At 44.3% G+C, this 15,533-nt stretch overlaps 1 protein-coding gene across 3 annotated transcripts in view; it reads left to right on the top strand.

Annotated features, from left to right (window-relative positions):
- Positions 1 to 15,533, top strand: part of CABP2 (calcium binding protein 2) — a 394,756-nt gene that overhangs the window by 353,631 nt on the left and 25,592 nt on the right. For all 3 annotated transcript variants that reach the window (XM_069629044.1, XM_069629045.1, XM_069629046.1), the window contains 4 exons: positions 3,116 to 3,146; positions 6,905 to 7,039; positions 7,812 to 7,921; positions 8,758 to 8,905. In XM_069629044.1, coding sequence (XP_069485145.1) covers positions 3,116 to 3,146; positions 6,905 to 7,039; positions 7,812 to 7,921; positions 8,758 to 8,905 — 424 coding nt within the window. The remainder of the gene's footprint in view (positions 1 to 3,115; positions 3,147 to 6,904; positions 7,040 to 7,811; positions 7,922 to 8,757; positions 8,906 to 15,533) is intronic.

Raw genomic sequence — 15,533 nt, forward strand, 5'->3', positions numbered from 1 at the left:
TTTACCTGTGGGACTACTTTCCACGCGGGTGTGGTCGGGGAAGGATACATACCTGATCGGAGGAAGGATACACACTTGGGACTTCTTCCAAAGCTATTTAAACCACACCCGATCAGCAACTCATGCTTCGCGTTGTTCTGCTCCTCGCAGCTGGACGCTCACCGCGTCAGCTCCTGCATCTGGACTTCAGCCACACCTGTCAACATCCTGGGTCACCTGCAAAGGGAGACAAGAGACCTTACCAGCTAAATCTGCACCACGGAGACATCACCGACGATCCTGAAAGGGAAGACATTATTTTTAAAAGCATTTTGTTATGATCGCTGCAGCGCTGCATTTCACTCACCTTTCCTGGGTTCCTCCATCTTCAGCAGCGATCATCAGGATACACAGCCACTTCCCAGAGCCTAGAGAAAAAGACAAGAATAAGAGGTGAGAGAAGGAAGGGAATAAGACTTACTTGTTGGGTCATTCCCATTTCATTTTGGGTCTTGCCGCTTCCAGGCATTTTTCCGGACCCCGGCCCCTATGGGGAAAAAAGACAAAGACATTGAATGAGCGTATGCAAAGACAGTTCCCGAGCGCTCATCCAGAACTAACCTGCCATTTACCTGAACTGGAACTGCACGTTTCACTTCGGGTCGGTGCCATATCTCCGGCATTCCGAACCCCGGCCCCTAAGGGGAAAAAGACATAAGCATTAGCGCTTGCTGCAAAAAGACAATGAACATTATTATTAAGCTTGGACTTTTGAACTTGCAACAGAACTTTTACAGAGCATTACCTGAATAGTCAAGCTTACCTGAACTCCCATCAATCCTCAATCCAGTGAAGTAACTGGGTTTCAACGCGCCCCTGCATCAGAAGCAGGATGGAGAGCTCATCCTTCCTGACCCTAAGGTGAGACTTCACGGGGAATCGTGGAAGGGTATCGTGGAGGGTTGGAAGAGAGTGGGAGGCTTGAGCATAACTCAGTCAGTAGGTAATACTCCCTTTTCACGCACAGGGGAATATTCCTGCGAGCCGGAGAAGCCAGAGTAGAGGGCCCTTCCTGTCCATCTTCAGAGTCCTGCGCTTCACCATTGAAGAAGCATCAGCACTCGAAGCCAGACCTGCGCCTCCGTGGGAATCAGGTGAGCGTTACAGCCAACTAGACAGATTGAAACCAATCGTCTAGTCTCAACTTGACTATCGACTCGACTCTGTGAAAGCACCCTACTTGCCCTGTCTCACATGCCGACACGATCCAATGGAAGCATATTCTCAACCTGACTCGATCTCTGACTCAACCTGCTACAAGCAATCGACTCAGCATCTTAAACATTAATTCGACCCATCAAAAACATTCTCTTGATCCGACTCAATTGCTGTCTTGCCATGCTGGAAGCTATCGACTCAACCCATCTCGAACGCTGTCTCGACCCAGCAGAAGCAGCTGCAAGTCAATGAAGACCACGAGGAGTTGAAATGATATGCACTACGTCCCTCAATACTGCCAAAAGATGGGTGGGTGTAAAGCTGTATTTCGGACTACCTGGCAATTTCTGAGAAGGAAGCCTTGTGTAACAGATTTGCCCGTGTCTGTGTCTTTTCCACACTACATATGCTGGACTGCATAGTGGGAAGACCAAGAGGATAGGAGAACCCGTCGACTCTTTTGGATTCAACGTCTTAGTTGGAGAGAAGAAAAGGTGGGCCTGGGTCGTGTCCGTTCTGGTGACCACGTTGCTGAGCTGCTGAGATGTTGGAGAACCAAAGGGTTTATTCTAGTTAGAACGTGCCATATCAATTTATCAAGTTCTTATAATTCAGTGGGAACTGAGGTTTATCACAATCATCCCGAAAAGGCTGCTACGATTACTGCACCACCCACCATTCAGAAATGACTGCCCAGACTATCTAGGATGCAGTTACTCGTATGTTCGGGTGCAGCCTTGGGGATGTCTGCACATGCACCTGTTGAGGTCATTAGATGTGCCATTCTTCATCGGGGGGGATTTAATACCATGATAGGACTGGCATTCTGTGTCTTCCAACTTTGACTTGCCTGAAGGTTCAGTAACAGTATTCAGGGCAGATATTAATGGTACTGAGGAATATTGGCTTCCAGAAAGGTAGTGATGGTTCTGAAAGCAAGTGCATACCTTTGTGTTAGCAGTGTCCACAGAACAGGCATGTTCCCTCAAGCTGCTTGTGACATATGGCAGCATGTGCTGACCAGGACGGTGAAGGCTGTACCACCATGACTGCAGAGGATAGCTGCTATCCCATTCCGAGGTGCTGAACTGGCATTGGCAGCCCGTCTGGACCATACTTAGATTATATCAGTGGGCTTTAGGGACAGGCATTGGTGACTGCTAGTTGCAAAATTAGCAATTATGTCTCATTGGTGTGATATTCGCCAGATGTTAGCTTGCCTTAGCGAGCTCGCTATGAGGGCTTCAGTCTGTTGAGGTGTGTTTAATAGGTCTGTGAGTCTTCACTGGGTGCATCACAGTGATGTTAAGTGCATTGTGCAGGTGTTGACATTGGTATTTCGTTGTTTCATCCCCACTAGTGTTTTCGATGTACATTTCACCGAAAAATGTACATCAAAAAATTAATTGAAATATATGGGTTGGGGGGCAAGGGGATAAAAGGGGTAGGGAGGTGGTTGGGGTGGGGATATAAATATAGGGAGGTGGGGTTTGGGGGAACACCCCCAACATAATAAAACAAATGTGATGAGTTTTTTCGATGTATATTTTCGGTAAAATGTACATCGCAAAAAGTCCAGCTGGCAAAGGGACAAATAACCTTCACATTTGCTGAGGGTAGAGAATGGAAGTCGAGAGATGAGGTCACCTTCATCTATATCCAAGGGGGAAATGCTTGTTTGAGTAATATGGATTAGGGCAACACCTGTTTGCTGCATCCTTTGTCACACATGCATCAGCACTGGTGTTCAGCCAACTAACCATGTTGTCAGCCCTGGTGCAAATGTTGGCTATTCTCGGCCCTTGTTTGGAATTGTACATTTCACCCTGTAATATGTGCTATTTAATGAATTCTGAAATACAGCCATTGAACACACAGAGAACTATACTAACAAGTTGCCTTTTCTTTATACTTCCAGGATAGGGACCTGAGACCGGAGGAGATTGAAGGTACAATCAGTTTATGTGCTTCCTTCCACAACTTGCACGTGCATGCAAACACAGGCACATGCATACTGAGACACACAAATGTAGAGACACACATTCCGAAACAAGGCTTAAACACACACATATGTACACAGACAGATACATTCCTTGCTACTTACCCTACTGCATTTGAGCACTGCTTTCAACAATGTAGACCTCACCACCTTAATGAATGACCTGTTCACCACATGTTTATAAATCCCTCACTCACAAGATCTACAAACACAAAAACCTAATGAAGCACTTATATTGCAATAACAATCAAAGCTACCCCCATGTCACCTCCTTATTTAGCACATCATCAGTCAGACTCCATCCCACCTAAACGTGTGTGGCCATGATCTGCTTGAAGCTCAGTGAGCCAAAAGCTGAACAGTTGTCCATCTGACTACAAACAGCCTCCTACCTTAAAGTTGAACAATCATGCCTTGCTGCAAATTCTAGAGGCTTAGAAAAGTATAGACTCTACAGGGTTGACTATAGGCAAGCACCCGTGAGTGATCCTGTACTTCACAGAACGCTCCAGAGCATAGCAGTACTGCGGAAATCCACCCTATGCTTCAAACATCAAGCACCAGTAGGTAACCCTGTGATGCATTCACTACTGCCTGAACACGAGCATTTGAGTTATCCTGGACCCCATGCTGTGCTTCAAATCCAAGAGCATTGCAGTAGTTCTGGACCTCGTGCTATGCTTCAAACCCAAGGGCACAGGAGTAATCATTGGCACCAGTCTGCCCTTCAAAGCCAAGCACATATGTTTAATCCTGTAATCTGTTCTATGCTTCAACACTAAGCATGTATGATTAATCCTGGACTCAGTTATTTGCTTCAAAACCAAGCACATGCAATTATTTCTGGACTCAACTTTGTGTCAAAGCCAAAGCTGTGGAGTGATGCTGGACTTCACACAATTCTCCCAAAACACGATCATCAGGGTAATTCTGGACTCCACAATGTCACTGCACGCCCACATCTGGGCTGGGGTCCTATTATCTCGCCACTACATCTGACTACTGAGATGTTCCCTACTTTTCTATCCGCAGACTATTGTTTATCAGAGAAACCTTCAACTCATACCTGGACTATGTGAAGCCCTGATGCTTGGCCCATTCACTGCATCCCCAAGCGGCAAAGAAACACTGGCAATCCATTCTGCTCACCTTGAAGCATCTCCATCGATTGATGTGAAGTCCTGAAGGATTTCCAAACCCTCTAAACTCCCACACAAGTGCACTCATGGAAAAGCCACCCAATATCTATGCAACAATATGACACAATACTGCATGGGATTCTGAGATGCACCTACCATTGTGCACGCTTTGGAAATGTCCTTCCTAACTCTGCCCCACATCCAACAGCAATCCTGTGCCTGCTTTGCTACAACCTACCTTGGCCCCCCCAACTCCCGATTTTCAGGGAAGCTGTTGATGTGTTCAGTGGTGCTCCCCACCTACTGTGGGGTCTTTCTTCTATCCGCAGCTGCCCTGCTTCCAGTCAAGGAGTTTCTAGCTGTTGGAATATGAAGTCACTTACCTGGATGGATGGACTCTTGGCCCAGTCTTCTGGCAACCACATTCATTGTGGTGCCCTAGTGGCTCCCTGTGCTTCCCCCTTCTTGAGTTGTGAGATAGAAAAAAGGGATTGCCACAGGAATGTTGTTCGAGCTGGGTTTATCAGCCATAGCTTTCACAGGACATGGGCGCCCTCCACTCTGCTTCTTCATGCTTTGTTAAACTGCACGTTTCTTACTGTGCGTTATTCTGTTTTTATCTAACACTTCACACACTCTAGTCTTTAGGGAGCAGGAGAGGGGTTTGCACAAGAACAATGATTGGTTTACTCAAGCTTACTCACCAAAGGAGGATGTCAAATTGAAGTCAGCAATACTCACCCACAGAATGCATTCTTCGATAACTTAAGATCAGCAAATAGCCATATGAATTTCATAAATAACTCAAGTCCACCTGTTCTATGCCTTCCATCCAACATCCCAGATGGTGCAGGGGAGCTAAAATTCCACTTGGCTTTTGCGGGAGGCTTTTGATGTCCAATCGCCAATTCATCTGCTGTCCTCCTCACTTTATCTCCAGTTTCGTATTATGTGCCTGATATCCCAGGAACAGTTTTTTAGCTTGCCCCGTCTCTTTGGCACAGTCTTCTCTGGTTAATTCATGAGGCCGGGATACACGTGTGGGAAATCCAGGATTAAAGGTTTCCACTAGGCTCGAACGCTCGTAACCACAGGGTTTATCCCTTGCTTGTGCTGTGCTTGCATTGGCTTGAGCAGTGAGGGGGACCGTCTCGGTCTATGCGGTTAGCAGAGCAGGAATGCCTTCCTCCACCCATTCCTCTGGCTCATCGGGATGCCCACATATCATTGTTTCCTGATCTGCAGTCTTGCACGTCAACTGCCTCCGTTCATTCTGGGCAGACCTGGCCTGGGGCCTCCAGCGACCAGTGTCCCTGCATCCAAGTAGGTATCTTGCCCTCTGCGCCACACATCTCCTTACAAGGCCCCCTGACTTTAGTAGCTTGTGGGAGGCTGAGTTGTGGGACAGGGTCTCCCGCTCCAGTTCTTTCTTTCTCGGTGGCAGCTACTGCTGCCATATCTTCTACGGTTCTCTGGTCTCTAGCTTCATTTCCAGGAAAGCTACTGATGTCCACCTTCGTGCTGGCCTAGGATTGAAATGAACTCTGACTTTCCCAGCTGTGTACTTAGGCTATTTCCAGCAATTTACATATTTAAACTTGTGCTGTATCTGGGTTTGTTTCAGGTGGATTCCTACTGTGCTTGCTCTGCGTTGTACTGGTCCTTCCCAAAATCTCTTCATGCTACTCTGCCATATGGTTCATAGTGAAAAAATCGAAAACAAAAAGGTCGAAAGTCAAAATGTGGAAAAAAAATGTTGAAAAAGAAGTCACATTTTTTTTTAATGTTTTTTATTCGAAATGGGGGGGTTCCCCCTCAAACCCCCTTTTTAAAAAATGTGTTTGTTTTACCCATTTTTTTTATTCCCAGACCCCAAATAAAAACAAAAGGGAATTCGACTTTTTTTTTCGACCTTTTTTTCCAACATTTTTGTCTTTCGACCTTTTTTTTCGACATTTTGACTGCACACCCTGCCATATACATTCATTCATGTATGTGCTCAGTGCTTCCTTTGTAGGGCCCAAATATTGTCTAGCACTCCTGTGGCACTGTGGGTGGGCATTTCCCCACCACTGCTGCCACCTCCCATAGCATAGGCCCAGACATAGTAGAAAAGGTAAATTGCACAATATTATGAGGTCTCAGCTGCTACACCATACCGCCATTTTAGTTTAACGGCCTACACTCTAACCTATTTCATCACAACAGCCCTTCTATTGCTGGACTGCTTTGCGCACACATCTCTAGGAAAGCACATAAGCCATGCTTTGGTGCACCCCTTGTGATTTCAGGACCAGAATACAAACACAGCTCTGGGAAGAAACCTCAATACTGACTGGCTGCATTACTGCTATTACAGGACATGGGAACATTCATACCTCTGTCATGGCACCTCCATTTTAACCTGTATTATCTCCGTGAGATTGCAGGACCATAGTACCTACACTACAGTCTGCAAATGCACCTCTTCTCTGAATTGCAATAGTCCTAGATACCCTCATGAGACCTTACAAAATGTCTGAATATGTACCTCAATACTTATGTGTTTCCCCCTCTCACACTCTCCTAGAATTGAAAGAAGCCTTCAAAGCGTTTGACCGGGACCGCGATGGTTACATCAGCTACAAGGACCTGGGAGAGTGCATGCGGACAATGGGGTACATGCCTACCGAGATGGAACTCATTGAGCTGTCGCAGAAAATCCGTAAGTACATCATGCCTTACAAGTGCCATCAGTGGGATATGTTCAGTCAAAGGTCAGCAGTGGTGGAATATGTAGACTCAGGAAGAATGGTTAAACACTGCAGAAGTAGTGTGTTGCAGCATCCAAAGAAGCATGCCTTCTAGTGGGTGGTGTAATGCCAAAGAAAAACGATTTGAGTCTATTAACTGAGTGGCAGGGGATATAGGTTTCAATAAAGACTTCCATTCCACTGAAGAGATTAATCAATACAGACATAAGATGGGAGACCAATTGCTTCATTGCATTAGGTTTGTTGGTGGTGGATAGTAACAAGTGCTACTAAGAGCATCCAGTCTAAAAAGTTGAGCTGATAGTTGAGGTGTTATAGGGATCGTTTCAGAGGTCAGTAGCTGACCCCTATAAAGGCTAGTAACTAATTTCCACAGAAGTTTGCAAATGTCTGTGGGAGGTTTGCAATGGTAACAGATTCATGGGAGTCTAGTAATATACTCCAAGGCTAGTAACTGGTTCAATAAAGGCTGGAATATGACCTCCAGGTAGGTTGACACAACTAACCTACAAGGAGACAGGAAATCGAGATTCAGTGAGGGCGGTAATGGATCCCAGGGAGGGAGGAGGCTGTTCTGCTGGGTGACTGGTAACTGATCCATAGAGGCTGGTAAATGACTCCAGTGAAGCTTGTAATTGTTTCCAAGAAGAACAGGCCTGCTTTCCAAAGAAGGTAGTCAATGGCCTGTGATATGGCTAACGTTCTTCACTTTCTCCGTGATAGCTGGTGGAAAGGTGGACTTTGAAGACTTTGTGGAACTGATGGGACCCAAGATGCTAGCAGAGACTGCAGACATGATTGGAGTGAAGGAGCTGCGTGACGCTTTCCGAGAGGTAAGAAAACTTCTAGGAATCGACAGATTCTTGCATTAAGGTTCTTTCTGCCCATTGCATACACACAGGAGATAAGTCTTCATTTTCTGCCCAGGGAGAGGGGGCAATATAGAGATGAGAGAGTGGAAAAGTGTAGAAGGAGAAGAGAAAGCAAAAGTCTTACCAGGAATGATTGTGTACTGGGAGATGGAGGTGAAAGTGGGTCTAGCCCAGAGTTTGGCCTGCTCATGGCCCAAGCATCCTCTCTTGTCTGAGAAGAGAGGGTAACAGACAAAATGCAAGAGGGGGAGATACAGCGTGAGAGAAGATACAGTGGATGGTAGAGTAGGGACGTAGAGGGGGAGTGACAAAGTCATCTGGGGAGATATGTTGTTAAAGAGGTAGTAGGAGACCGAGAGAGGCGTGCAAAGAGTCAGTCAGACAGTGAGTTGGTCAGACAGCAAGTGTGTCTAAAAGTGAGCCAGTTTTGCAGTGCATACTGAGTTATGTTGGTTTATGTTAATTGTTTTTTATAAAGAGCTGAAAATCCAAGGGCATTAAAGCACTAATGGAATGAAACAAGAGTAAAACATACTCTGTAGTTTGAACCACAACATAGAGTTAAGAAAGAAAGTGACTTGAGGGCAAATATGTTTTTAACTACTTGTTGAATGGCTGGAAATTAGATTGTAATCTGAGTCAGTCTTGGGGAGTCGATGCTGCATTGAGTACATCTCGGGGCGAGTCATTCTGGCAGTGAGTGTGGGTAAATGGGTGGGATGGTTTCGACATCCCTTTTGCTGTTCTGTAATCGCCATATCCCGACCCTGCTCACCCTTTTCAATGTCCTGCGGCAGTTTGATTCCAATGGCGACGGACGCATCAGCACAGCAGAGCTCAGAGAGGCCATGAAGAAGCTTCTGGGTCAGCAGCTGCATTATCGTGAGGTGGACGAGATCCTGAAGGACGTGGACCTGAATGGGGATGGGTTGGTGGACTTTGAAGGTGAGAAATTAGGCACAGCTCTTCTGCTCGTTCCGTGGCCTGCCCATCCTTACCATTTCTACCTTTGTAAGCTTCCTACCTTATTTCCTCACCAATTCCAATGGTAACACTACTGAATGACTTAATGTTATGTTAAAGTTTCTTATATCGCACACTGTTGCCGCCTGTGTGTTTTTCTGGTGCTCTGACAAATCTATAAGGGGGCAGGGGTTAAGTTAGTAGGACTAAGCGGGAGAAAAGAGCAAGAGAACTGTGATGAGCTGTTGGCAGCTTCAGTTCAGTTGACACCGTTTACTGAGCGTAGGTGGTTTTCCAGTTGGTAGCCACCATGAGCTGTTTGGCAAGGCTATGTGTGGCTTGTTTTGTTGTTGTGTAGTGAAGTGCATGCGGTTTGTTGTGCTGTAGCAGCTTGGTAGTGTTTAGTTCTGAGTTTGATAGGTGTTAACAGAAGTGTGAGTTTTTAGTAGGGTTGGTTTGACTTTATTGCCTACGAGTTAGGCATGACCGTGAGCCTCTTATCTCCACCTCGTTTGAGAGAAGAATGTGCTTCAAATGAAACAGGTCGTTCTGGGGTTTAAGAGTTCTGCTTAGCTGAGCCCGGCTGTCTCTTTCCTGACTCGTCTCCAGCCCCTCCAACCTCAATGCACAGGCAAGTCTGCTGCTGTTTCTCCCTCTTCCCCTTTTGCTTGGGCCTTATATGTCCATGTGCGTGCGTCATATCTGCTATCTGGAGTGCAGCCTAGAGCTGAGCTACATTAGGTGGGTTTTCTCACCTCCAATGAGAGCTTGGTACCCGTTCAGTGAATGACTTTACTGTACTCTATGGCCGTTGGCTTTGCGAAGAGACATCTCTCTCATGTGTTACTTCTTAACCTTGCAGACCTGCACCACGCTTCTGTTCGTGTCTGCCAATTTCCTGTTCTTGAATTGTTATCAGATATAACACTTAATGCTGTGAAGTCAACGCTCGCACCTACTGGTGTGCAGTTAAAACAGGCAGTTTTTTGTTTGTGGTTTGCTCATGTGCCAGAACAGGAAAGTGCCACTTCCTGGACCCTGGTAAGGCCAAGAATATCTGTCCAGCAAGTGTGCACATTAGCCTTCTGTGAAAACATGTGCTGTATATTTGATGAACATTCTTCAACTCTCAATGGCTGCAGGCCGTATGAGATGTGAAACATCTGTCTTTTACAGTTTGGATTGTTTCACTGGCTACAGGCCACATGAGATATGAAAAGCTGTCTTAAATTAGGTTTGTTTTCATGTCACCCCTTGAAGACAGTTGTCATAGATCAAAGATTTGTAACACTGTGAAGCCATTTTTAACCCTTCTAGGAGCTACATTTGCAAAACAGGCCACCTATATTGGTAGCACAAATAAAGCATACACATCCTAGCAATGGTGAGTACTGATTACTGCATGCAAAAGTAAATGAATTGCTTGATAAGTACATGAGCGCCTAGAAACATATTGTAGGTGCTACAAAACACACAAAAAATTCAAATAAATATCTGCATCACACTTCAAAACAGTTAGCGGTTATGGCCAACACAAGCATACATGACTACATGTATTTAACAGTAAGGCATTTCAGGTCAAGTCCAATATATTGTAACTGGACCTAGCTACAAATGCATGAATGAGTGCATTCATTTAATGTGAGGTATTTCGGTTAATTCAAACTCCTTACTGCCAATTGTTTCAAGGTAAGACAAGGGATTATTTGAGAATCCATTTGCAATTAATAACCAGCATAGCTTGGCTCCTGTCTTTCTGACCCAATGCGCTTTAGACTATGTGATCTTGAGCGTGTGACCACACGTGTAAACTGTCCACAGTTTAAATTGGTGTTCTTTGAAGTAGACCAATATGTGAGTGCCTTTGTTACCCACAGTGATTTGCTAGTGGAGGTCATCCAATAGGTACATATGCTGTGTGCACAAACTCAGACTTTGAGGTATAATGCAGTATATTTTCAGTTCTGTAGACCCTGACTATGATGCAAGCAATGGCGAATTTTGCAGAATTTCAGGCTTTCTGAATTCAGGGTTTGCTGCTTACCTTCTTTTGATCTGCGTTAGGAAGCAAAGTGGTGACGGAAACAAAATGTGCATGTCAGATTTCAACATTGGCTCATTATGTCATGCACTCATGGAACCAGGTATCCATCACTTGTCTTGCCTGTGGAATCTCCCTGGGATTCAGGGTTTGAGGGCAGGCATGTTTCATCTTGTGTCTGGCTTGAATCAGGCCTTGCGACTAGAGGCACAGCTATTTCCTTTGCTGGTGTGTTGGTCTCACGGGAGACATCTGGACATAGTCGTTGCTTTCGTTCTCTGAGCGGTTTCCTTTTCCTTGACATGCTCCCATGGCGAGTCTAGGCTCCTGGGAAGGTTTCAATGAAATCACAGTAGAACACTTGAGGGAAGAACCTCTGGATGCCACACATGTCTATGTGCACGCACATCATTCTGGTCAGTCTGGTGTGCCACAATGCAAGTCTGGATGATGAGGCTCTTACCCCCACATTCTTGGCAAGAAGTGATTCCTTGGTACACACTATGCATCTGGCAATAGCTGATACCGTCCACCTCTTCCTGATTAATGAGAAAATGAAATGTATTTGAAATTGAGCACATTGTTGCTACCCAAGGCATCTGCATAGCCCAGCGCTGAACCGAAAACAAATTGCTTCAAGGCTCTTCATGTTGCAAACATTCATGATTCAGTTTCTGCAGCAACACAAAAGTGAGGTTCTAAATATTAGCAGCAGTCCACAGCCCCAAGCACTTGGTGAATAAGTCAGTGTTTTAATGAACATGTCCAGTGTGGTCAGCCCTTTTCGAAGAGATTTTGTGACAGCCGTTGCAACCAAAGAAAAACCAGTATTGAGCCCAGTCAACTGTGAGCTGTCACTTAAAGAGTGCATGGCCTCTTCCATTGTATCTTTGGAAAATCGAAATCTAGTGTTTAGAAACGAGGAGACAATCCCAATGGGCAATATACCAACTGATCCCACGATGGATATCTCCTACGATTCCATTCTTTCCACAATTAAATTACTGAAATCTTCCAGGGCACCTGGACCAAATGGGCTGGCCAACATCGTAATAAAGAGTAATCCGGACTTTTGGGCCACCCTAATGAACATATTATTCTCGAAGATTTTGAGGGTAGGGAAAGTCCCGAGCTCTTGGCAATCGGCCATTTTAATACCTATATACAAAAAAGGCAATCGAATGGATCCCAACAACTATAGATTACTTTCCATGTTGGACAGTACAAGTAAAATATTTGCTTCACTCTTATTGAAAAAACTTCAGCTATGGGTTGATCGGGCCAACATCCTAAGTAAATTCCAATGCGGCTTTAGGCAAGACTACTCTACTTCCCATATCCTTTTGGTTATGGATTATATGCGCACTAGAGCTTTACAAAGTGGACAACCTCCCCTTTATGCACTATATATAGACTTCAAAGCAGCATTTGACTCCATTCCCTGAGAAAAACTTTGGTTGAAGCTACAAAAACTCAGCTGTCCAGATGATTTACTATACTATCTTAGGCTGTTACATCAGAACACCAAGGTGAAACTAAAATTAGATCATGGAGGCCATATGTCGGAAGAAGTTACACAGAATAGAGGGGTTAAACAGGGATGCGTGACTGCCCCCCTAGTATATAACTTATATGTACATGACATCCCTGCGACTATAGCCCTGGCAAAGAACTGCCCTCCCAGTATTGGTAAAGCCCCCTGTTTGGTGCTCGCATATGCTGACGATTTGGTGATTTTTGATCACACAATTAGTGGCTTACGTCGATCAGCCACAGCCCTCTGGGAATACTCGGAACAAAATGGGCTCACTATCAATGTTGAGAATACACACGTGATGAGGTATACAAGTAAGAGATCTGTTCGTGTCTTGCTCCGCATTGATAGTGTTGAAATCTCCTATGTCCCGGAATATAAATATCTTGGGATAGAATTTGAACCCAGAGGTGATTACTACATATGTAAACGCAATCGAAAAATAAGAGCAGCACAAATTACGGCTCTATTTAAAACTTTTACAACTAAACAGGGAGGCTTTACCTTATGGGGATCCCGTCACCTCTATATACAAGTACTAGCGCCCATGATGGTATATGGCCTGGAATCCCTGATTAAGATGGATTTAAACTGGTTACAAATTATAGAGGGAAAATTCTGGAGGAAGATATTGGGACTTCCGGCATGTATCCCTATGTCTCTGCTAAGACTAGAGCTGGGATTAATATCGTTAAAAGCACAGATACTGAAGAAGAGAGCAGGGTTTTATTTAAAAATGGTGAATGGTACGGGCAATGCCTTACTAATGACATTTGCCCTGAATAATAATGAAGAAAGCACCATTAGTGAATTCAAAAAGCAAATGGAACAGTTGCTCAGCGAAATGTGTTGGAAACATCGAGAAGGGACCTATACGGAGGCTATGCAGTCTTGTATGGGGAGACGGGTAGAGCTATGGGACTGGCTTGAGAACCACGAACATCTTCGTAAATTAAAAAGGTATAACTTTGTGCAAAACAGGTTATACACATTCAAGAAACCACAGAAATATTTGATGATATGCCCGTCCCATAGACTCAGGAGGTTCATATTATTACTGAGAATAGAATACCTCCCCATAAAGATGACTACGGGTGTAATAGATAAGATACCCAGAGAACAATGCTATTGCCGTCTTTGTAAGAACCAGGAATTTCTCGAGACAGCCAAGCATGTTCTTACAGAATGCCAGGTAATGATTGATGATATAAAACTACATTTGGGAAAGTATGTGCACAATTGGGAAATCATAGGGAGCATGTTGTTTTGGAACTATTGTGTTAACACCAATAGTATGCGCCTGTTAACCGCACTATACACTATTTGGTTAAGAGTGGAAGACAAGCTGGACATATCTATATGAGGAAAGCTAGTTTTTGGCTAGGCCCGGGTTATATAGGGAAATGGAGTCATTGTCAAGGAGGCTAGACCCTGCAATATGATTTGCTATGATCACGGGATTAGCAAGAATAGTATGTGTATCTTAAATTGATGATAATATAAGAGACAATGAATGATTTATATTTGAGTGTAATTATATTGTATTGTTTTATATGAAGATTTTTAAACTTTTTATATTGTTTTGGAAAACGTTTTCTTTTCCTATATTGTACTGTATTGTTTATTTTAGGTTGTATATTATTATGATGTATATGTGTAAAGTTCATTATTTAAACTAAATCACATTAAAGATATTATTATTATTATTATTGTATCTTTGGAGGCTAGTAGAGATGCAATCTTTTGACCACTGCGGAGTGTGCCTTCGAGATAAGACTCTTCACTGCTGCACACTTTTAGACACATGTTTTGCAGTTGTGCCATATGCAAGCTCAATTTCGGATATTCTAATTGTCTTAACTTGGAACTTGGCCAGTATAGGAATCTGAATTGTGATGGCCTAGGTGGATTCAGAATAAACCTACAGTACTCGCAGTAACCAGGGTTGGAACCCCCATTGCAACATGACAACAGGACTAATTGAATTGCAACATATATTAACCATTCGATAAACTGAGTACTTCACTGTGAAAAAATGCAATTGGTGCAACAGGAATTATCTGGTGCAGCTTGCATGCAAACTAGGTGCGTAGAGCCTCTGCAGTCACGTAATGAGTACAGTGTCATTTTGGGACTTGAAGGTGACACACAGGCATGTGAATACGGCACAACATAGTCTTCCCTGATCGAAGTGTCATTAACCAAGTACACATTACCCCAGGAATGCAGTTCCTGACATACCATGGCAGGTGTCATCTGAAGGGGAATATTTAACACACCATGCAAAATCCAATTAGTCAAGCCTGGTGCCAAGGCAGATGATGCTGCAAAACTCTTTGTAAGTACACTAAGCAACAAGAGCGTAGAGGCTGACATCACATGGCGTACTGCAACCTTGGACAAGTTAAGTGCATTTATTTGTTCTGGCCATGAAATGACACTCCAATCTGGGACTCCTCTGCTAAGAGTGTCTAGAAAATATGTTACCACAGAAAGACTTACTGTGGCTTCTTGGTTGCTCCTAATCATAGATCAGTCATTTTGAACCAATCCCACTACATCTGTAATGACATCTCTTAGTGCATAGAAGCCCTGCTCTAGCGCTTGATCATTAGAATCTGATGCATGAAATCCTAGCTGCACTGCCTCACTTACAGTCTGCAGGATTTGTATTATTGCTTGTGACCAAGTGTAAGATCTACCCGTTATGGACGCTTGTCGCACCTCACAAGGTACTCTACGGTCAGAGGTGGTGCGAGCAGCTTCTCTCCTGACGCGCTCACTTTGTATGCGCCTCAGAACCGCAGCTGACTGCATGATAGCTGTCCAATTCTCTTCTTTTATGAAGTTATCTAGAGATTGTATCACCTCACTTAGGTGATACTGTGAAAGTATTTCTTGGCACAGATTACCTATGAATATAGCTTATATCAGGGAAGTGTTATGGGAATTACAAGCCCTATATGGGCCCACACTGGTTCCTGCTTTTCTTTCATTGCATTGATTTGCTTGACCCGCCCATAACACAGGCCTCC

The sequence above is a fragment of the Ambystoma mexicanum genome, chromosome 12 (assembly GCF_040938575.1).
Source record: "Ambystoma mexicanum isolate Mex_15411 chromosome 12, UKY_AmexF1_1, whole genome shotgun sequence".
Classification (NCBI taxonomy): Eukaryota; Metazoa; Chordata; class Amphibia; order Caudata; family Ambystomatidae; genus Ambystoma; species Ambystoma mexicanum.